This window comes from Odocoileus virginianus, chromosome 2 (assembly GCF_023699985.2).
Source record: "Odocoileus virginianus isolate 20LAN1187 ecotype Illinois chromosome 2, Ovbor_1.2, whole genome shotgun sequence".
Taxonomy (NCBI): domain Eukaryota; kingdom Metazoa; phylum Chordata; class Mammalia; order Artiodactyla; family Cervidae; genus Odocoileus; species Odocoileus virginianus.
The window spans coordinates 20,468,274-20,492,334 of record NC_069675.1 but is presented as its reverse complement, the minus strand read 5'-3'; the positions used below and the strand labels follow the sequence as shown (position 1 = coordinate 20,492,334).

At 40.0% G+C, this 24,061-nt stretch overlaps 2 protein-coding genes across 14 annotated transcripts in view; one reads left to right on the top strand and one right to left on the bottom strand.

Annotated features, from left to right (window-relative positions):
- Positions 1–8,447, top strand: part of SOS1 (SOS Ras/Rac guanine nucleotide exchange factor 1) — a 127,609-nt gene extending 119,162 nt beyond the window's left edge. The window contains 3 exon segments of the mRNA XM_070477008.1: positions 742–786; positions 2,438–2,556; positions 3,486–8,447. Coding sequence (XP_070333109.1) covers positions 742–786; positions 2,438–2,556; positions 3,486–3,977 — 656 coding nt within the window. The 3' untranslated portion in view covers positions 3,978–8,447.
- Positions 1–24,061, bottom strand: part of ARHGEF33 (Rho guanine nucleotide exchange factor 33) — a 115,631-nt gene that overhangs the window by 25,364 nt on the left and 66,206 nt on the right. For 2 of the 13 annotated variants that reach the window (XM_070477017.1, XM_070477055.1), the window contains 2 exons: positions 22,679–22,818; positions 16,510–17,646 (listed from right to left, as the gene is read on the bottom strand). In XM_070477017.1, the coding sequence (XP_070333118.1) occupies positions 17,595–17,646; positions 22,679–22,818 (192 nt within the window). In that variant the 3' untranslated portion in view covers positions 16,510–17,594. The other 11 variants (XM_070477020.1, XM_070477037.1, XM_070477028.1 and 8 more) reach the window with 11 other exon arrangements.

The window sequence follows — 24,061 nt, the reverse complement described above, 5'->3', positions numbered from 1 at the left end:
TTCTACTTTAACGCTCTCAGGGCTTTGCATTTTATGATTTTCAATTTTTTTCTTAAAAGAATGAGCATTGTTGAAATTAGATATTCAAAAATTATCAGTTTCCTGCATAAATAATGTGTCTAAGCACCAAAAATATTTAATGATATTTTAAGTGTTTAAAAATATAGAAGGAAAAAAGCTATATCACTTTCAGCTTGTTTGTAATATCCAAAGCTATAGTTATTTTGTGATGAACACATGCCCCACGAACATTTCTAAGGTATATATATACTACTACTGACAATAATGGTAAGAAATTCCCTTTTATTTCTCAACTTTTATAACATAAATTCATTATTTACTACTTATTTTCACAAGTTTGGGTTTTCAAAATAATCCTTATTGAATGACATATTTCTGTATGTCCAACTGAATTATTTGCTCAAATTGGGTTTATACATTTTTTGGAAGTCTTCCACTAAAATAGAAGGATATTATAGTTTTCTCATGAATGCTTTTTCATTTAATTATTATGACATCAAGTAGTGAACCTAAAACAAATCTTCAAAATTCCCAATGATGTTAATGCAATTTAATTCTTTTTCTCAAAAGTAAGTAGTAATGAGCTTTTGCTAAGGTGTTCTATCATTCTTTAAAACTAGAATGACAGAAATAACATTTCTATTATAAATAAATTTTTACAGATGAGTTGAATATATTTATGAAAGAAAAAAATCTACTTTTTCTTGTTTCCTTTCACAGGCAGCGATACCGTCTTTATCCAAGTTACACTGCCCCATGGCCCAAGTTAGTATATTTGGTTTAAGACTCATAATTTTTGCTTTGGCTTTAAAAATTAAACCAAATGTAACCTTTCCTGCTAAAACTCGTCTTGGGTCTGGCAGCATTGGTGCCTTGCTTTGCAGCATCTTAGAAGTGAGGCCTTCACTTGTACTGTCTTTTGATCATAAATGATTTGCTTAAACTTATATAATTCTCATGCTTTTTGTAAAACCTTTCTTCTCTTTTGAAAGAACATTATTATATGGGTGGCTTCCACATTTAACCATTTCTCATTTCCAACTCTGGAGTTCTAATGCCCAACTTAAAAAAAAAGCAAGAGCATGCATGCGCATATGAGAATGTTGGCAGCTACATGCAGTGTCTAAGTCACAAAATACTCTTAGGCTGGGGAAAGCACAGGCTGTAGGCAAATAACTGTTATTTGACTTTAGAACAGCTGTCTTATCACTGTGACTATCTGTATTATATAACCTAAATATTCATCACTAATAAGCAAAATAAAGTTCCAATGTAAGTATTTGTTTTTAAAGTAAACTAACAATTCACCAACTATCCCTTAAATTTTAAGCCAATAGATTGTTTTTTGCTGCCCTTCATACAAATGATTTCAGAATGTATACCATGGAAAACAGTTTTATAAGCTAACTTACATAGTCTCATAAGAAGAAAGGTAGGTGATCAGAATGTTGCTCATTTAAATAATATCAATACACAAAGTACTCTAAGTTCTATCTTGTTATAACATTTAATTAACAAAATTAAAACTGTCAGTGTTTAAAGGAAAGAAAACCTGCCAAATACAATTTTGAATGATCATTTAAGTGTTTTTTCACATCTTTTTCATTGTGCTGATGTACAGGTTAACTTACATTAATGTTTTTCAAAGTGTAGTTATTTGTATGCCTATATTAAGCCCTTATCATAAATGTTTATAAGATAGGTTACAATTAGAGGCTTTTACTTACCTTTTTTAGTGCCAATTCATCAATTTACTCCTAAATCAGGTTCATTAGGTTCTAGTGTAATTTCTGTTTTTATTATCCACACAGCCTCAGTCATTTAAAATGTGTTCATCACAATGAAAAATTCTGGATTAGAGTGTGATGAACCTGACTTTGCTTCCCCACCAAGAAGAGCTGATACCTAAGCAAACTGAAGAGATCCCGCCCCGGGACAATAGAGTCTCTCCCTGATGTCCTTTAAAAGGACGGCAGGGAGAGACATTGGAGAGAGTGGTTAAGACCAGAAAGTATTCCCAAAGACTATCCAGTGAAGGCAAGGAAATTCTGTACTAATACAGTCGGGGGGGGGGCCACGGGAAATGAGCCCATCATAAAAGGTTAACAAAAGTTACCATTCCAAAAGTTTTTAATAGTTTGCTCTCTCCCAGAAAATTCCAGTAATAGATTAACAATAGAAATGTTATTTTGTTCAAGAAGTATAACAACAGAATAATTTAGGCAGCTTTTTTTCTGAAAACTCTGCTAAGAAATTTCTGCATGCTTTTATAGCAGTTTGCTTTAATAAAGGAAGTACTGTTGGTTGTTGCTTTATTGAACTGCTTTTGATACTTCTGTACATTTCTTTTAATAAATATAAGCAGGATTGATGAAATAAAATTCCTGTGAACTTTTCAAAATTGTATCATCTACAGGATCTGCTTCAGTATCATCTATAAGTTTAACCAAGAGCACTGATGAAGTGCCTGTCCCCCCTCCTGTTCCTCCACGAAGACGGCCAGAGTCTGCCCCAGCGGAATCTTCACCATCTAAGGTAAAGTAGAATATCTGGTTATCTGGAGACTGGAATCATTGCAGTTCCATTATAATCAAGTGCTCATCTCTCATTGAGTTCTAACTGAATGAGGTTAATACTCAGGGTATTGGGGCTTAGTAGAGTGTAAACCAGAATTAAGTATGGATTTACCATGCAGTAATCTTTATTTCCTTTCTTCTGAAAACAGTTTTCTGGTAGGTTTTCAAAATACTTGTAAATCTAAATATGGGTACTGTCAAAAAAAACCCCCAAAACACAAGTTTAACCTATAATTTAAGAGTAATGTAGTCTCAATCTGTTCTTTAAAAACATAGACATAAGGAAAGAGATCTGAAGCTTTATATGAAGGCATGTTTTAAATGAAATTTTATCTCAGTGCTAAATGTTACATATCTAAGCCTGTAACAGGTGAATCTGACAGGCTTTTAAGTGGGATTTTCATGAAAATTCCAGGTTAGAAGAGACCTTAACAGCTCATAATAGCTATTTTTTTCCCCTACCTGTTTAAATTTCTTTCTTTGCCAACTGTTAACATGATTCAGTGGTCTCAAGGTGTCCAGAGAGCAGAGCACCTGGGCAAGGCAAAACTCTTTGCAGAATACCATGAGATGCTATTACAGTAAATTTAACATTGTAAAATTGATAGGTAACGTGCTAAGTTGAAATGATCTTATATTAGATTGAATGAGAGGTAAGCAGCAGCAAACAACAAAATTTTGAGAAAAATAAAAACTTAACATTGAAGGAAAAATACTTTTTTTAATGAATGAACTGCCATAACTTTCAATTTAAAGCATATGGCAAAGCTCCCTGATCCCCACCTAGAGTTCTTCCAATAACATATTTGAAAACCCAGCTTAATTCTTAGCATATTCATGGTGCTACATATGTTGTTAATAAATGTCTTTTTTTTCCATTTATGTTAGATGATGTCTAAGCATTTGGACAGCCCCCCAGCAATTCCTCCCAGGCAACCCACATCAAAAGCCTATTCACCACGGTATTCAATATCAGACCGGACCTCTATATCAGACCCTCCTGAAAGCCCTCCCTTATTACCTCCACGAGAACCCGTGAGGACACCTGATGTTTTCTCAAGCTCACCACTACATCTCCAACCTCCCCCTTTGGGCAAAAAAAGTGACCATAGTAATGCCTTCTTCCCAAACAGCCCCTCCCCCTTTACCCCACCTCCTCCTCAAACACCTTCTCCTCACGGAACAAGAAGGCATCTGCCGTCACCGCCATTGACACAAGACGTGGACCTCCATTCCATTGCTGGGCCGCCTGTTCCTCCACGACAAAGCACTTCTCAGCATATCCCTAAACTCCCTCCAAAAACTTACAAAAGGGAGCACACCCACCCGTCCATGCACAGAGATGGACCACCACTGTTGGAGAATGCCCATTCTTCCTGAGTTCCTCTGGACCAGGATGTACGTTTTCCTAGCCCCAGATCCATTGCTGGCGATGGATGCACTGAACGTGCCAGCACTGAGGAGTTAAAATGAGAACTCCAAACACTAACGACTCTACTTCAAGATGCAGTCATAAGACAATGAATTTTAACACGGACATAATTATAAAGTGAATATGGAAAGATTGATCTAGAGGAAGTGGACAACTGATTTCACCTGAAAATCAAGTAAAGGAAACTTTTGCCAGCCAGTAGGCAGGAGTCCTCTTTTTGTGAAGTGATCTTATCATTAAAGGGATGGAAAACAGTCTAGTGTCCAGCAGGCCCACATGGTGACAGTTTTTGTAATTCAAAATCTTATGCACTTTTTAAAAAGAAATCTTAAACAGGGATCTTCAAATCCTCCTTTGTTTTCCTTTGCTTTTACTCGTCCTACTTTAGAATATTTCCTTAAAACTCATTCAGAGGACTGTGAGGAAAGGCCGTGGTACCCGCCCTTGTTGGAGTCAAGGCCAGCACCATCCTGCGGTCCTGTTTACAGATTATCACAGTGAAGTGAGTGGGTACCGAGGCTTCACCAAAGAGGTACTTTTTTTTTTTTTTTTAAGAATAATTATGCCAATTTTAAGAGCATCGCCCTACCCACCCTCCCTACACAAACAGAATGTGGTGGTGTTGCCTTCAAATGAGAAGTTTTGTAACAATGACAGAAGAACTCTTCTAAAAATGTAACTGTCAAGCATATGATTTACATTTAGGAGACTGTTAATCTTTATGCTAGACTGTCATTTCCCCCCTTTTCCCACAGAAGTTTACTGGTAATCCATGTCATGGCTTGTAGATGTCCCTCTAACCGTACTGTGGAGATGCAGTCACCCGGTGGGAAAGGAGCGCTTGTTGGGCGTCGCTGACACCAGTCATGTTTGACTAATAGTTGAGTGATCAGCATATCTAGAATTACCTTGCATTGCCTAAATCATGTGTATATAGTGAATGTTATATAATATACCTGGCAGGTCTGTTTTAATTTAATTGAATAAAGATACAAATACTTTGTTTGGCTGGCATATATTAAATTATTATATGGAGAAAATGGTTGATTCTTATTTCTTTCAGTTGAAACACACACATACATACACACACACACACACACACACACACACACACACACTAAGCATAAAAGCACGTATTGTGGTACGCCTTGGTTTCTAGTTCTGGATGTATGTATTCCTCTTAAAAGAATGATCTAAAGTTGCAGTTTGGCATGTAGGAAAATATTTGGTTAGAATAGGATGGGTATCTTTTAAGCAGAGCTTTGTAAGGTTTTAAATTTCCTAGGTAACATGTATTACAGTTTGTTAAAGTTTATATTAAACATTCTACCTTGCCTGAGGTCTTTGCTCTATCAGAACTATTCGTAATAGAACATCTACCTACATCATTAATATCATAATATGGATTATTCATTAAACCTATGTACTGACCTTCTGAGTCTAACAAATACTGTGACTGATATGCATGCAACTTGTTGAAGAGAAAAAATGTTATTAATCTCCACTATAATATCTGTGAAGTGTGCAGTATTCCATCCTTAGAGAGTCATCAGTTCATCTGTATCTGCATGTGTCCTCTGAATAATGAAGTAACATTTCAGCAGTTCTGTTAACCATGCCATTAGAGGCATTTTTAGAAGTGCTGCATCATGGTGGAAACCTAGTACTTTAATAATTTTCTGTGATATTTATTAGAGCATTAAATGTACATCACAGTAGTACAATATAGTCCTTTAAGACCAGAATGTTGGTTGCATCATCATTAAGCAATCCATCCTGTCATATCCTTTCTTATTTATTTGTTAGAGTTGAATCTTTTGTTTTTAATATTTGTACCATTCCTATCAGGGTAGCCACTTTTATGAAATGTCTCCTTTCAAAAGTCTCCCCCAAAATTTATTTCAAATCCACTCTTGTTTGCAAAGCGTCCATAAGACCATTCATTCAACAAGTATTTATCTAAGCCTACTTACTAGTGCTGCTACAATTAATCATAATACACATTCCAGAATTTCCATGACTTTTTATTAGACCAGCCTCATCATCCCTAGGATTTCCCTTTATGTGTCTTATGCACACTTCTCTTTAATTACCCCAACCCTAACTCCAAATGAGAACCTGAGAAAAGTCACATTGGAGCCCATTCAGTATCCCTCTGGCCAGTGTGTTAGCCTTCTAATAAGGTAATGACCTCTTTTCAACCTGCCTGATTGCATAAAGAAGAAAAACTCAGATTTGAAGTTCTAATCATACTTCTTCCAAAGGGAAGTATTCTTTTACCCTGGTGGTTCTAGGCGACCGCTTCACTGTGCATCAGCTGTATATGCATTGTGGATAGAGGATACTTGTACTCTGAAGTGTAAAAGTGGGGTCAAAATATTTTCTGCAGTGGTAACTGATTAGAAAAATTTCAACTGGATGCCCTTAAACAGTGGTGAGAAAACTGTATCCTTGCCTTCTTCACATGTGAAGCATTAACTCACTGGCAGATTTACTCTTTGTAGTAACTGAAATCTACTTAATCCAGGGACAAGAAGTGGCTGAGAAGATAAATGCATCACCACAAAATTCTGCTTTTGAATTCAGGACATTACAAGACAGTCAGTGCAGCATGACTTTCCTAAACCACATTCCAAAACATGGAACATTTCTTTTAGAAATGGAAATGCTCTTGTTTCATTATCTTTGGATCAACAAAATGAAAATATTTCAGGGCTGAATTTACCTACATGGGCCAATAACCAATATAATAGAAAGGGAGGCTTTTCACATCTAAGTACTTTTAAAAACAGGAACAAATAAAGTATATGTTTCTAAATTTATTGAAAGGTTATTTACTCTTTCTGCATCTCCAAATGTATTTTAAGACTACAAATTATCAGGAAATGTATAAACGTCAAAAGTTTAATTAAACGTTGTTGGATATCAGATTATGTGTTCAGTAGGCTACTACGCTCTAACAACTCAAGAATGGTTTAGTAAATCTAAATTTAGGGAAGAGCATGCCACCCTAATTATACTACAATTAACAGAACAGTGTAGTGAACCGTACTTTTTCAGTTGGAGGCTACATTGTGGTTCCAAATTCCTTAATGTGTTTTTCCCTACATTAAAAATTAAATCAAAAGTTAGTTGCTATCTGTGATCACTATCTTGTCTTAATTCTCAAATTTAGCTCCCTTTAATCATGTACCTCATCGTTTGTCTTTTAATGACAGCTTAAATTGAGAGTTTTAAGTGGCTCAGCAAAACAGAGAATGCAAATAGGGGGGATAATTCCAATTTATTAGTGTTATACATATTAAGGAAAACCTATTTTTTTCCCCTCCAGATTCAGAAAGAAAAAATAAACCATTTATTTCTTGGTTTTCTGCTGCTATAGGTAGGTTCACTTATCTTTTAACCTATATTGTATGACTGTTGTACAAGTGTAGGTCCTATGGAGTTGCACATTAATCTTTACCAGTAAAATAAGCATCACAGGGTTAATACCAGTTTGGCTGAAAGAATTATGCAGTAAAATTATTTATAAGGGAAAGTGGTGACTTAGTTTATTTATTCAATATTTTTCTTTTGAAGCATCTCATTACTTTTAAAATCATTTCATAATCCTTTATACATGAGCCAATGAAATCTTTTGAGCTCTAGTTAAAGAAAAGCATGAAGTCTATATGATAAATCTGAACAACAAAAGCACTTGTAACTTGTTTTGTAAATTTCATGCCTTATTTTCCATTTTTGACACCGTAAAGTGCATTTTCTGTCAACTGTGAGCAAATTTCCCTTTTGCCTTTAATGAAAATAGTGCATTAAGTAGCCAATTGCTGCAGAATTACAGAGCAAGTTAGCTAAAGGTGGATCACATTGGACTACCACTCAAAGAAACAAGATGCATAGCAGATGGAAGTCACATGTGTGGCTTTAGGGAGAGCGCACCTGTGCCAGATGCATGCCACTTTTCAGTAGCTGCCAAATGTGCCTTTAATTAAGAACATCTCTAGTTTTTTTCTTCAGATCAAGTCAGCATTTGGGGGCGGGATCAGGGCAGGGGACTCTGGGGTGCAAATATCTGGTGAAACCCACCAGAGAAGAAGCCTTCGTTTGTCAAAGTGACATGAATAACTTTAGTTGAAACATGTTTGTGTATATATGTGTGTATTTGCCTTTGTTTAGTAGCACGGTTATTTGCTAAAATAATTGTCCAAAAAATTGCTCTGTCAGTCTTACTCTGATGTAAAAACAAAGTGCGGTCTACACATCTAATACGGCCTTTGTACCTAACCATGTTCATAGGTGATCTTTGTACTCTTGTGTGCGGCAGTATTTGGTTTGCATTTAAAGTGAAAATAATGGCTGTTATTTTTCTGGCATTACTAAGATAAACCGAAAAATAATAAAGAAAAATGCCTTACATAGCCCACACGTGTATTATTTTTGCATGTGTTTATTTTAGAGAGCAACATTTTAATGTCATCAGTGACTCTCATTTTAGCTCATACTCTATAGAAATGGTTTGCTCTTAATCATGCTCTGGCTCTGAGGTGTTTTTCTCTGTATCACAGTATTATAAAAGAAGTTGAATACTCCCTCCTGTTGCACACGCTATGCATAGAGTGAGTGGGAGGACACCAGGATGAAAATTAGTGCTTTAGTGACCTTGGGTACTACTTGGATAAGTTACAGGGGGAGGGCTGAGGCATCTGTATTCCCTGAAAGAAGTTTTAAGATACCACAGTTCCTCGAAAGGCAGGTTTTGCTGAGACCTGCTGGAACATGGCAGACTGACATTCGGCAATTCTTCGTAGGCTTGGCAGGAAAAGACACAGCTTACAGCCGCACACTGTAAAGGATTATGCAAATGTGAGGCCATTCACGGTGAGCTGCAGAATGCGAAAACTCTTGAGCCTGAGAGAGCTAATGCCCTCATTTAAAATTGAAGCAACTAATTCCTGGTATTTGGAGGACTGCTTTCCAGAACAGTCAAAATTCACTGGGGTTTTTTTGTTTGTTTTTAACCCCTGGTTTAAAGACCCAAAATCATTAATTTGTACAAATTCCATTTGTAGTCCACTGTGAAATCCAAATATGTATTATTGGGTATATTCTAGGTAATCAATTTAATAGCTATAGGAAGATAACATTAATATTGATTAGTCAGACCTGATTTCAGATTTGCTTTTGAAACACCACTTCTTTTGAATTTTAACCAGGTATTTTGCCTTTTTACTTAGTCACTAGCTCATCACGGATTCAAGGGCACTTGAGCCTCTAGGGTTCAGCAGAGACCATTTTTGCAGATAGATGCAGATGGCAAGGAGGACTTTGCCTTATAGCCATTCTACTATTTTAGGACTTTTGACTGTCATTGGAGACAAGAAAGAAAGCTACAGTCCATTTTTAGAAGCTAGTTTCTCTACCATCATGACTCATCTAGAAAAGGAAAAAAATCACTGTTGGTGGAGTACAACAGGCACGTGCTTTGGAGTCAGATTTCTGTGTTCATATTCTGGTTCCATGACCCATTAGATGTGTGACTTTGGAGAAGATATATAAATAATCTGAGTCTCTGTTTCTCAGTACATAAGGTTAGTAGACCTACCTGGGACTACTGTGAGCTTTAAAGGTAAGAGGTCTAAAACCCAGTGCCTTTCACAGAATGTTTAATAGTAACTAAAGTCATGGGGGATATATCTTCAGAGTTTGCCTGTTTTTAGATATCTGTTAAGAGTCTGATTTCATCCTGAAGTTCCCATAATTTAATTACACACCATACAGCTTCTTTGATGTTCTCTGTCACTTAAATTGGTTTTGAGTGACCTTAGTTATAAACATTTGATAAGGGCCCATCTGACTATTCAACATTAAACAAATATTTATTGTATCTGGTACAGTTTTGATGCTAGGAATATAGCAATGAACAAAACAGACAAAAATCCGTATCATCATGGGACTAATAATCTAGTGAGGAAACGTAGACAAGAACAGAACGTAAGAACAGATATGTGTAAAAATGTTGTAACTGCTATGAACAAAGGCCAGACAAGATGACAAGCAGAGGCAGGGGAAGTGAAACTTGACCGGTGTGGGGAGAGTCAGCCTCGTGCAGGAGGGGACACTGAGTAAAGCCTTGAAGGAGGTGCAGAAATGAGACATGCAAGTACCTAGGGAAAGAATAACGCCAAATCACAAGGAGCAGCCAATTCAAAAGTGTGGAGACAGAAGCATGCTTAATATATCTGAGGAATGGCAAGGCTACTTGTGTCTGGAGAAGATGAATATGAGTGAACAGGAGATGCTGTCAGAGGCTTAAGGGGGTCCGGACCCTTCGTAATGGCTTTCGTTTCTGTTTGAGAGAAACAGAGCCCTTAGAGGGTTCGATGTGATCAGATGTACATATTAACAACACCCTGGCTGTCATTCTGGGTGCAGTGTTGAGAGTAATTCGAGGTTATGAGGGGGAATAGGGCAGCTAGCCCAGGAGACAGCAGATTGGCCAGGGTGATGGCAGAGGAAGCAGTGAGGAGAGATCGGAGTCCTGATACATTGCTGACGACAGCTAAATTGCTGACAGACTTGATGTTGGGTTTAAGAGACAGAATTGTCAAGGAAGACTTCCAGATTTGGGGCCTGAGCAATTGGAAGGACAAAGTTATCAATAACTGAAGTGGGGAAGATTCAGCTGAAACAGGCTTGGGCTTCAATAAATACAGAAGAATCTGAGAAGTGCCCAGGAGACAGGTGGAAATGTGAGTCTGGAGTCAGAGAGAGTTCACGGTTGGAGATATAAAATTGGGAGTCACTCTCATAAACATTATATAGTAAAGGCAACAAACCAGATAAGATCACCAAAGAAGAGAGCACAGACTGGAAAAAGAAGAAATTTAAGCAGAGAGCCCTCGGGCATCGTAACATGAAAGAGGAGAGAGGAGGAACCACCACACAGACCAGGAAGGAACGGAGGTGAGAATGGGGAGCCCGTTGTGTCCTTGAGGCCCGGTACGGAAGGAATTTCTGAAGAAGGGAGTGATCAGCATGTCCAGTGCTATTTGACATGGGGAATAAAATGACAGAATTCGTTTAGCAAGGGTGAAATTCACCAGCGCCCTTGACAGAAGCAGTCAGGGGAGTGCTATGGAATGGGAGGAAAGGAAGGGTTTCCTCTTTCAGGTTTTACATCAAAGGAAGCCTGAGAACTGAGACAGAGTTAGAGCAATCAAGTTTCTTTTGTAAAATGAGAGAAATAAAAGCGTGTTTGTATGCTAAAGGGTTTGCCCCAGTGGTAAAGGAAAATATGATAATGAGAAGAGGAAATGGGCTCTAGCGCTAAGTGGAAACAGACCACTTAGAAACGCAGATGGGACCCACACCAGCCCTTTACAGTAGATAGCACAACCTTCAGATGAACAGGTTTATATACGTGAGGAAGAAACACACACATCCAGTCTTCCTGCTAAGGATTAGGAGCACTGAATGCTACTATCTCTGAAAGGAATGAAACAAGAAGAAGGAATAAAAATATCTCTAAAAGGATATTTAACACATTTGATAACTTATTAAAGATTATGCACTAAGCTCTTTGAAAGCAACAATAAATTTTGGGAAGCAAGTTGTTTGGCTTAAGTACAAAAATACTATTTCAAATGTCTGATAATTTCCCAAAAAAGTACTTTCAGCAGTGCTTACAGCACATTCTTTCGTTCTTATGTGTCTAAAATTTAGTGTCACACATCAATTTCTAAACTTTTCCCTTAAAATATAGAAGTGTCTCTCCCATCAGTTTTCTCAACCTTCTTTTAATCTATTTCCTTTTTCAAAAACTGTCTCACCCTTTTTTCCCTCAACCCCTCTCTACCATGCGAGACTCACTGGCCTCTGCACAGATATTAAGATGCTCCTAGGATGAGTGGGGAATGTACATCGTTAAATCAAATTAGCTCTCAGGGTATGAGACTCCCCAGTGTTCCCAGAGCATCCCTGTTTTAGCCTCAGGAAGGAAGTTTAGTATGGTGATATTTCAAGAGAAAATCTAGTCTGAAAACTAGACTTAATTTTACTATACCACTTAATGTAAGACATTCATTTTATCATGTTTCTAAGTGCATGCAATAGATTATTCAGAATATACAATTTTACCAGTTTCTTAGAAAGAACACTGATCATGTATATATTTTTAATCAAATGATAGTAGAGGACAGATGGTAAATTAAATAATTCAAAAAGATTCATTTGGGTTTTCATGAACTATCAGTTTTCTGTAACTCAAGGTAAGTATAATCCTTTATTCTGTCCTAAAAGTCAATCTGTGTTTAGAAACTGAGTTTTGTGGTTTATATACTGACTCAATCAATTTATTGAATTGAAGTAGTGGCTCTCAAATTTCAGTGGGCCAAAGAATCACCTGAGTGCATTTAAAATGCAGACTCAAGGGCCCCACTCTGATTAATTACAATAGAGTGGAACTGAAATGTTATCCAGGAATCTTCAATTTTCTAAGTGCCCTCATAGGGAAGATAATATATTCGTACAGATGTGAAGGAGGTGAGTGATTATGACAGGAGGTGCTATAGAAACACTTTTCAAAGGGTTTTCCTTGAGCAAGCAAGAGACAGTAATTTCAAGAAGTTTAAACTATGATGAAATAACCCACCACATGGAACCCCAGAAAGTTAGTCCATAAACTCCTGGTTCTATGAGGTTCCAGTTCTGGAATCAGAAAAGCAGGACAATCCTTGCCTGGGGTTCTATACAGACCTCACAAGAATGCAGAAGGAACTAGTAGCCACTCCCAGCCTGGGCAGAAATACCCACTTCATTTTTGGTGGAGTGCTTCTTTCTGCTAATCCACCCAAACACTTGCAGAAGCTGTCAGTGGTCTCCTTTGTAAACCATGCTTCTCCAGAGGACTGGAGGCAACAAATTTTAGCAGTTCCCAAGTCTTCCCCACCCTGACCTCATCCCTAGGGTGACATCAGTTAAATAGCATTAATCAATATTATTAAAGATCATGTCTCCTTCCTCAGTTTACAGTGCTACCTATAAAGATGATGAAATCAGCCAGTACAGCCTGGAAGAGCAGCAAACTGTTTCTTTAATGGAGAGATGTTTTCTAATGCAGATACTGTGAAAGCGGTAGTGGTGCCTTTACCTGCTTCTGATGACAACTGTATTTTATTTCCTTTGTGATTGATATTTTTCTTTTTAAAAAGACAGGAAATTAAAGTGACAACCCTGAAACTCTTTGACAAATTATGAGTAGAAATTAATTTCTGTGGTCTCTTTTAGAGCACCCCCATTAATGTTGATATCAGCCATTTACTGAGCACCTACTATTCCAGAGGTGGAAAGAATTTCAAAAGCTCTGGTATAGTTCCTGCCCGTGCAGCGTCTTACATTCTTGTTGGGAAGACAAGACATACCCATCGAAAGATAGACAAGTTGCACCACAAGAGGCCACAGAAAGATGAGGCTTAGATTTGGGTCTTAAAGATTAGCAGAGAAGGAGGCCAGAGTAAAGACATGAAGCAGGAGTGAAACTGAGCAAGGTGCATGGCTTGCCAGGAAATAATTAGAGCCCAGCTTAGCTGAGGTACAGTAGGTCACCCTGACAGCAAACAGGGAGAGAGGAGCCAGAGAAAAAAACCGGAGCTGTACTGGAGGGAGAGAGACTGAATGTCAAGTCAAGGAGTTTGGAATTTGACTGTAGACAAATAAGACAGTCAAAGAGTTTCACACAGGCAATATTTCGGAATGAGATGTCAGAGACCTGTGAGATTGATGGGAGCAGGAGGAAAGCTACCAGGAAAAAATCCAGATATCAGGTGATTGAGACCCAGAGAGCAGCAACATTATGATTAGTTTTTATAGGTTACGTTCCTAAAATACAACTAAGTGGAGTTGTGCTACAAATGTAGCATTAAGATTTTTCAAAGGATGTTATCAAAATGAAAATTTGGGAGGTGTGTGATATTTCTGAAACCTTCCCACTAATTGATCATTTCTATAATAAACAATATGAAGGGGAAAGAAATTTTGTTTTTAATATTTTATTTACGAGCTTATGTCTGCTGTTTCACTTTTCGTGTCCAGTCGATTTCACACTATGCTTTTAAGCACTGACCCCCAAAAACATCTGTGGCCTGATAATAGACATCTAATTTCAAAGGAGTTCATTAATTTCAGAAAAATGAAAAGCTTGGCTTCAAATTAAATATCAGAAACTCCAAAAAGCTGGCAGTTATCCTGTGACTGTTCCAGACTCCTTTTATTCAAGATGCTAATAGATGAGTTCCTGATTAGTCATCAGACAAGGAGAAGAAAACTTGTAAGACTTACAAGTGAAACTTCCCCTACTTTATCAAACAGTACATCACTAGAGGAACAGCCCTCTGGAGAAGTCAGCTGCAGTACCAAGATTCTCGATGAATAGTAGGAACCTATGCCCCAAATTACAGAGAACTGCCTAGAAATAGAGACAGATTGTTTAAATCTAATTGTTTTCTATTATGATTCCGAAGTCTAGGCATGTCAAGGACCATCTGGGCCATATCTGTGTGGAAATAGAGCACATTTTATGTCCCCATAGCCAGGCAAGCCTCATTGCAATAATTCTTCTGCCTGTACTGTAAGAACTTTCTTTTCAACTTACTTCTGGAAAACAGAATAAGGTAATGCTAGCCCTAAGCTTTCATTCTGACTTGGTGTTTATAGCAACCACTGTGTGTGAGCCAGTAAAGTATAGACGTTGTTGCTACCTTTACAGACTGAAGAACGTCTTTTAAGACAATGAGGCTAAATCAATGCTTTCTTCTCAGTCCACGTGGTCATGAGTATGAGTGACACTCGGGATCACTGGTAGATCTTTGAATCCTGAGTATTTAATAAAACATAGACTCTGGACTTTTTCCCATCCACAGCAAAACCCACAACCCACATGAGGGAAAATGTTTTTTTGAACACCCGGTTTCTAGAGGAATTATTATTCCCTGCACTGGTTTTCATAACCATAAAACAAGAGGAATACTACTCTTAAGGTCTTTTCCTATTTGCATATCAACATGTCTTTAAGCTGTGAACCTTCTGTGTCATGGTTTAAGCACAAATTTTCCACAACTCGTATTTGCAACACGTAATACAATTGTGTTAACTGATGCTGTGCCTTAAGGGATGTTAGGTGTTGCCTTGGGGTTTTTTGAAGATATATGCCATGACAGAACTGGCCCCTAGCATGGTGTATACTAGTCTAAGACGAAATGAATAAGCTAAATACCTCTGAAGCATAAACTTCACATCCATGTTAAATATGAACATGCTCAATATTATACTGGGGGAATGACTTCAAAGTAGAAGTTTTCTTACAAGCATTTATTTTCCTCCAAATTTATTGTGTTTTTGTAATGCTGTGAAAAGTCTTCATTTCCCTTGTCCCAAGTGTTGTTCAAAGAGCCAGCTCTCAACCACAGACTAATCTTCATCTCTTCAATGTCTTGTATGTTGATTTAGTTTCATATGTAAGTATTTATATTAGTTTTCCTCAGGGATTTATACATCAATATATATATATATATATTCCTACACAGATATATACAAGCTTTTTATCCTCATCTTACCACTTGACAATACAACTTTAAGTATGTTTTACACAGCTGTTCCTTGGTCAAGCTCATTTGCAAGAGCAAGTCGGTTTCTGAAGAAATCTTGTTTGGTGGGTGAAGGATCCATTGAGGGATTCTCATTAGTTTTTTCCCTGTATTCTGATCCACTGGACCTAAAATCTCAGCACACAGATAAAGTACAGGTTGATTTGGTTTTAATTGTTTTCAAATATTTTATCTAACCAAATTGTTTTGCATTTGTAAAACAGTTGCCTCCTAGATCTGGAATAATTTTAACTTCCCTTGAATTTCATGACTCAGGACATGTGTAATTAAGAGCTGCAGTGCACGTAAAGAGTTTACCTTTCTAGTGCTTTATGGGGACACTTGTGACAATTGTGTATGACAGTGTAAGAAATCGTGTAATAGCATTGTCAATGGGGGAGAAAGGATTAGAAAATTCAACAAATCCTATTTTCAATTCAATCAAGGAACTACTACACAAATTAAGAAGGCCCTTAGATTTTAAGGGATAGAATTCATTGCTCTCAACCAAGGCTATCAAGGGCCTTTACTTAATCTGGGCATTACATTACAAACTCTTGCTTTTGCTTGTTTTCATTTTTAAATGAAAAATTTATTGAAGCCAACCACACATATATGCTACATTTGGTAGAATGCAGAAATTAGTACAGTAATAAGATTAAGGAAATTCTATTATCTCAACCACCACATAGGAGACCAAGCCCAATCAAGAGCAACAACTCAAAACAGTCCAATTGAGTCCCCAGTCGAGAGTGTATTCTTCCTTTCTCTTGGTTAAGCCAGTTGGGTAATCCATTCCAGCTCTGCACCTTCTCCAGTTTGTTCATGTCAGAAGTCCCTAGAGGGAGGAGGCTTTCTGGAAATAACCTCTAATAAGCTAGGCTGGGGCCCTTTGGCTAGCTTCAGCTCTGAGCTAGAATGGGTAAAAACTAGCCCAGCGACTAAGAAGCAATATCAAAAGACCTCATGCAAGGTGTATGACAGTGACATCAGACATGAAGTTCTTTGTCCAAAACTCCTACACAACTGAGCAAGTTCTCCATATGCCGAGGCAGAGTCAGGCATGCTTCCACTATCCACAAAAGAAGGATACATTCTTTCACTATCGTAGATAACACTATGAATGTCCTCACTGTTGCTATAAGTTAATTATGACTCTATCATTTACTGAAATCATTGGGCAGAATGCAAACATTCCTTTACCTTATTTAAGGAAAGAATCTGGATCCACACAAAGACTAAAATTCTGATGTCTAGAAACCTGATGACTGATTGGATTTTTTTTTTTTAACTCTGACTGTTATTTGGTTTCACAGATGAAGGCCTTAGCTGTCTACCACACTTCCTCCATCTGGTCAGTATGGAGCCCTTTTTCACTATATTCCAGTCCATAGAGGAAGAACTTTCTCTCCTCAACCCCAGTACATCTGGGTGTTCATTAAGTAAGATGATGGCTGGCTGGGGTGAAAGTCTCTTTCCTTTTCAGAAGCCGCCTGCAATTCTCCCCTGAAACCACCTCCTCAGGCCTCACCCTAAAGCTCCAGGCTTTCTCTCAGAACTCCCCGCTACCTCCAGTTCAACGCATCCCGGGTTGGTGCACTTGTGCCCCAACTGTTAGGAAGACAGATTTTTGACCATGTCATTCTTTCCCCATATCTTCTGTTAACCAGAAGACTAAGAATGCCTAAAGCATTGGGGGGCGAGGGGACAGGAAGTAGGAAGCAAGATTTGAATCTGGCTGCTGTTTCTTCTAAATTGTTTCCCCACATGATAGTTTCTCATCAGAAAACATTCATCAAAACTTAAAATGTTTGCCTCCCATTTCCCCTCTTAGCTACATCTGATCTCTCCAAAACCCACCATGTCATACTTTGATGTTTCCAACATGCAACTGTTTCATGTTTACCTGGAAATGGGAAAGCTCTGATGTCACCACCAGCCCCAAGGACCACAGAAATCTTCACCAGTTGAGTTCCCATTTCTGAAACAAATGCCAAAATCGCCCTGTCTAGTTTCCAAAGTCCACAAACTCAGCTTAGTATTTTTCTTTTTTAACTGCTCTTCTCACCAACCACCTTTCTGTCTGCAGGTGTGTGAATGGCTCTGCATTTCTTGACATTAACTAACAATTAACTAAATGGTAACTTGCTAATCATTTTTAAGTAGTATTCTATTTGTAGCCATGACTAGAAGCTAATTTTCACCCTTTTAAAGATATCTTTAGCTGATTTCTTTCTAATGCTTACATGGTATATGAACACCTCAACTCCTGGACCCTTGTGAATGTGTGGTTGTCAGGTTCTAGAGTAATGCATGCCTGAATTACTGAAAAATAACCTGTGGAATCTAGGTGAAAAGCTAGTGGATTTGCTTTTATCCCCTTTCTCTATAAAACAGAAATGGCTTTTGAGTCGCTGGGGCCATTCTGACTGACTGCAGAGAAACACACAGAAGGGCCAGGCAGGCAAACGCTTGCTGGGCAAGATTAGGACGGCTGCCAGGACATTCTGACACAGCCATCTAAATGTCTGATGGGAGGGGAACACACCTGTCGCCAATTTTCCTTCCACTCAACTGACAGAGACCAAAAAAATCACAAATTGGGTAGGTCATGCACATATCAATTTGCTATATTCAGCCATAAAGTTTATTTGGAGCTGGGGAAAAGAGGAGGGCTGGAATCAGCGGTGCCGGAGTCTCTGAACTAAGAAGGGTTGCTTTTCTGACTGGAAAGACTGTCTGCCTTGAAAGCTTCAGGAACACGCAGACGGAGAAGAAAGGGGGCAGGGGAGCACCCATCCTGTCGGCCACGTCAGTTGGTCCTGACGATCAACAGGGTGACAAACGCGCACTCATTTAATGCTGATTTGTAAAGGGGTTACTATGTTCTAGGCACTAAACCTTGTAGCTGGGTCACTCTTACATTTGCAGCTTAAGCTTCTGCTGACAGAACCTAGAACACCGAAGACCCTTAACTTAGGGATGATCTCAAATGACCTACTGAGTAACATCTATAATCAAGTTTAAGAAAATGTTTTCTCTTCAACCAGCTCCTTCTATTTTCAACTTATATAGGGAATTAAAATGGGAAATGAGAGAGAATCCCAAAGTGGCTAAGAATGGAGGAAGAAGTTGAGGCGGGCTCTAAGGAGGTAGAGAAGAACGTGAGGGTACAGTGATCAATGGATTCTTTAGTAGCCATGCTTTCTATGACATGGTCTGCTCCACAGTCGAAGCTGGGCAGATGGCAAAGGCAAGACATCATAAAAGCGGACTCACTGACACTCAATCATATGGGACTCTGTGGAAGTGCTCTCTCTGCAGTGTGTGATTAAAGAAAGAAGAGATTTCCATGGGATTGGTACAGGGAGGCTGCTGACTGGGAAAGAGACCCTCTGAGGCATGTAAATTACAAAGTGCTAAAGAGGAAGAAACGGGTGAGGAAGTAGAATTAATCATTTGGACGCCATATTCTTTGTCTTCCACTCCCACGAGAGTTGAGGATAAAACCAGCATGTACATCCCTGCCCCTGCGGTGTCTTACAGAACCCTCTTCCCCCACGCACAGCCCCAGCCAAGACCACGTACTGGCCTAAGTGTAAGATTCACACACAGGGATGAAGTAGCACCGGTCTCAGACTTCAGGACAGTCTAGATTTAAGTTTTTGAAAGCTTCCAGGTCAATGCTTGTACAATGGGATGGTCTACCTTCCATCCTGCTCAAAGGCAGGGGAACAAGGATTCAGTCCAGCATCAACCTATCACATGAGGTCTGTTCTGTTCCTGGCTTCTAAGAATCCTCATTTAAAATTTTTAAAATCACTTAACGCTTTCCAACTTTAAGATATGTCGTCTTTATTTTGACCAATTCTGGGCAGCTCTCAAGGACATGTGACCTGGTATCTACCCAGGACGAATGTGCCTGAGATAGAAACGGTCAGAGCATCATCCTCTCCCACAGATATCTTGGGCATTTTTCAGGATTTTTTTTTTTATGATGTCAACTTGACTCTCCCTTTTGAATCCTTGTGGGTATGAGCATTCGGCCCTCCCAGCCTCAGAGGGAAGAGAACCCTTTCCCAGGTTTTCTGTTGCATCTGGCTCCATGCCTAACTTCATCCCGAAGCAGCATTCTGGGTGTGTGGGGCCACCAGCCAAACAAGCCCCTATGGATACAAAAAGTGTGTCAGTGTAGACAGGAACGCGCCTCCAGAGGGCTGTGGGGAGGCAGGCAGTGAGCCCCGGCTGTGACACAGGCCGCCGTTCTGGCGCTGATCCGTTTTGGACCCCTGACTTCAGAACCCAGGATGAAGCATGTTTTGAAGTCACAGGGCTTGCTGCCAGCCTGACCTCAAGACACAGGGCAGGAGGATGGGTTTCTCCTATCTGCTTCCTCCCTGTGTCTGTCCGTATGCCTGGCTTCAGTCTGCGAGTTCCTACGTAACAGCTGGGACCAACCAAGTCACTCACGACTCCTAGACAAGCGTCTCACACAGTACCTGTGGATGGCAAAGAACGCTTCATTCATGAGAAGAGTCGAGTGTTCTCATCTGAGTTGAGAGCCGCTGACCTTTCTGCACTCTGCCGGGACCTCCCTGCCCTTTGTCTCTACTTTAGCAAAATGGAACAAACTTTGCAAGGTTCCTGGATGAAAATACTCAGGAGAAGCTACTCAAGCTGCTTCTTTACCCCGAGCCAAGCCTCCAGGGTGCCCACCACAGCACCCCGGATGCAAGGCGACAAGCAAGTATCACACAGCCGTGCTCACAGTCCTACATAAGATGCAAAAAGCCAGAAAACCGACCAGAGGGAGCAACAACCACATGGCTCCGCCTTTACTTCCATCCGTATAACACTTCAGACTTTAAATACAAAGGCAGCGCCAGAAGTGGTGGCAGCAACTGGACTGAGGCAGGAGGGACCTGTCTATGATAAAAGTAGGGACTCGGGGCATCCGTTTGACCCTCCAGAAAGGATCCCAAAAATCTGCCAGAGGGCTGAAAGTAATTATCCAACATGAAAATTTGAAGAGTCCACAGCAAGTCCTTGGCACTGAACCAACGGCTGTGGGAGGCTATAGAAAGATAAAATCTGGCCTTCTACGTGGTCATTAAAATGATGGGTCCCAGGCCACACCGATTTCTTGTTTCAAGCATTAAAAAGATGTGATCTCCCAGACTGATCTACAACAAAATTAAAATACAGATAAAGCAAATCTCGAGCTAGAAAGCACTCAGGTGGCAGTGATCTCCCACCCGGTGTGGGTTCCCTTTCACAGCCTCCCTGACCAGGGTCACCCAAATCCTCCTTAGGAGAATCCACGGCCTCGTGGGGCAGCCAGCCCCAGTTCTAGGCAGCTGCGTTTTAAGTAAGTTCCTCTCTTATCCACTGCTCCTGGTTGTGTCCCTTGGATACAGGGCAGGCAAGTTCACTCCCTTGGCCTCAGGGAACAGGCAGAGTGTTTTCTTACATCTCGCTGAAAAAACGGGAAAGTGCAAAGAAACCAGTGACAGATCCATACTCAGTGCTTGCCAACAGGCAGCAGGCAGTCATTGTAAATGGCAAAAAGTGACTGTTTTCATGGGAAATACTGTGGTTTAAAAATAAGTAAAAATAAAAGGTTCAAGCAGTGGTCTTAGGAGTCTGGAGTTCTTAGCAGGATTCAGAAACCTGCATTCCAAAGTCAGGCTGGAGAACTATCTGTCTCCAGTCTCTCCACTGTCATAATTGTCAGGAGGTGCTAGGTCAGAAAAGATCTAAATCTATGGTCCTAGAAAGAGATTCAATTCTCAGCTCATTACCCCTAAATCAAGGGGCCCCAGCAGTCACGCATGCCTGGGCTACTCTACCAAAACTGAAAGGGCTAGAATAGGAATAGGGCTCTCTCTGCAGGATTGCTGGTCCCCCTTCCCTCTTCTTCCAGTAACAAAAGGTGGGACCAGTGATCAGAGAGACCTAGTAATCTCCGTACTACCTTCCCTCTAGTAGAGAATTAAACAAACCAACCACAAAAATCCTCAGTCCAAGCCTGCCCCCAATTCTTCCATCAAGACCACTATCTAAATTGGGAGAAAGTGATTTCCCTGTGTTTTCTCACACAGGAACTCCAAACTCTAGGAAGTCAGCAACAGTGCCTTTAACTTTTCCATCCACTAAAATAGGAACACTTGCTGTTTAAGGCTCACTGTGAGAACCTCCTCTAACAAGGGAAGCTAAGCACCAGGCAACAACTCTCTCTAAGGGGGAGACAACAGGCCTGAGGACGGGTGGAGAAAGAGACAGTAGTCTCCCAGCGGGGTGATGGCTGGCTTGGAGACCCCTCCACTGCCAAACGCTAACATTCAGTGCTTTCATCTTAGTTTCATGCTGGCATTTGGCCAATGCCTCCCACTCTGTGAGACAGTGCTTGTAAGTGCTGACCAAAATGACAAGTGGGTGATATCACACAGCAAGGGCTGAGACTCTTAGAAGGACCACAGGAAAGAAATGCCTTGCTTTTGCCTCCTATGGAGTACGGAAACTCCATTAAAGTGATTTTTTAAGTAGGACCCAAGCCAAATTCATCCAATCATTTGTGCTAGGGAAAACACAGGCAGATGTGCCCCAGATATGCACTAGCAACCAGGATAACTACAGGCCCCTACAGGCGGAAGAGCTGCGATGCCTGAGAAAACCTCCCACCCATTACACCCAACCCCGATAGGGGACCCCACTCCTCGCGCCCATGGGGATTTCCCAGGAGACCTCCTCTGCCCACTCCTCCCAGGACACGGGACTCTGGGAACAAGGAGGCGGGGCTAAAAGACAGAGGCGGCAGAGGACAGAGCCGAGTTGCTTTTACTCTAGGAGGTCACAGTGAGAAATATCTTCACCTGGCAGGAACTGTGGCTACTGGGTACAGGCACTGAGCTTGCAGCCGCTGTGTAAGACCAGGCTACTTGTCACTGTTAAAACCTCAGGACTTAGCCCACAGGGAAATGAGTTACAGTGCTGTCTTGTCAAGGGCTACTCACTTCTTTTTAAAGAGCTTGCGGAAGGAGCTGCGAAAGCCCCCTTTCTGGTCTTGCCTGGGGTTTTGATCGCTGAAAGATGTTTGTTCGCTTTCTCTTTCTTCCTTTGGACAGAATCTGGTGGCATCTTCTAAATGCATCTCCTGGAAATACAAAAGAGGGGTGTATTTTTACTCTTTTCCAAAGTTAACGTTGATCCTGACTATGGGACAATTTTTTTTAACCTCTCACTTTCCTCTCCCACCCCAAAAGACTAATGACAGGCAACTATTCCAACTAAAGCAAACCTGGGCTAATTAAGACACTAGATCTAGGGATTTGTTGGGATTCTACTAAGATTCATAACTAAATAATAGAGATCAACATTTTGATGGCTGAGTGTAGCATTTTTGAAAGTGTGGTCCTGGGGCTATAGGATCAACTGGGGCTTTCGTTTAAACGTAGGCTCCTGAGCCCTAAACCAGACTATCTGAATCAGAATCTCTGAAGTTAGGCCTAGCTAATCTTTTTGCACACAGATGAGAAAAACCAGCAGTTTAGGATATATTCTTGCCCACCTGCACTTAATGTTTACATGAATCACCTGGGAATCTTGCTAATACGCAGATTTTGATTCAGTTGGTCACGGGTGGAGCCCAAATTCTGCATCTATAACAAGCTCACAGGTAAAGCATTTACTACTCGTGCCAGGACCATATCTTGAGAAGTGGGCTTTTTAGGGACTTTTTATGAACTAAATCTACTAACAGTTGAAGGAAAATCTTTCTGTAGAATCATGATCTTGGTAAAATCTTGCATTTGTGTAGCATTTCACACTTTACAAAGCATATTCACAAACTTTATCTTATTTGGCCTTATCCTCACAACAACTCTGTGAGGTAGGTAAGATATGGATTGTCTTATTTCACAGATGAGAAAACTGGAGGCAGAAAAGCCAAATGAATTGTCCAGAAGCACACAGCTATTTGGTAGCAGAGTCAGGATTAGAACACAGGTCTCCTGACTCCCAGTCAGGTGCTCTTGCCACTAAAGCATATTGTCTTCTTTCTTGACTCTTAGAGACAGAACACTAAGGACTAGGGTTTGGCTGGCTCTGAGGGCAAGGATGGTAAATACACAGTATATCTGAGGAGATGGAACCCTAGGAGCTTTGCACACCTCATCAGGAAAGTGCTGATATCTTCACAGATGTGGCTTTTGAAGGGCTCATCTTTTGCAACTAAAACCCCATCTCACTCTGGTTTTAGCCTGGCGAAACCATTTGGTGAGCTCCCAATTTTTCACACATCAACAAAAAGAGATTTGTATGAGCATATGAAATAAAAGCATTCTTTGGAGCTTATACTATAGGAGTTAAAAGATTTTGGATGTATATCTCTGCCCATT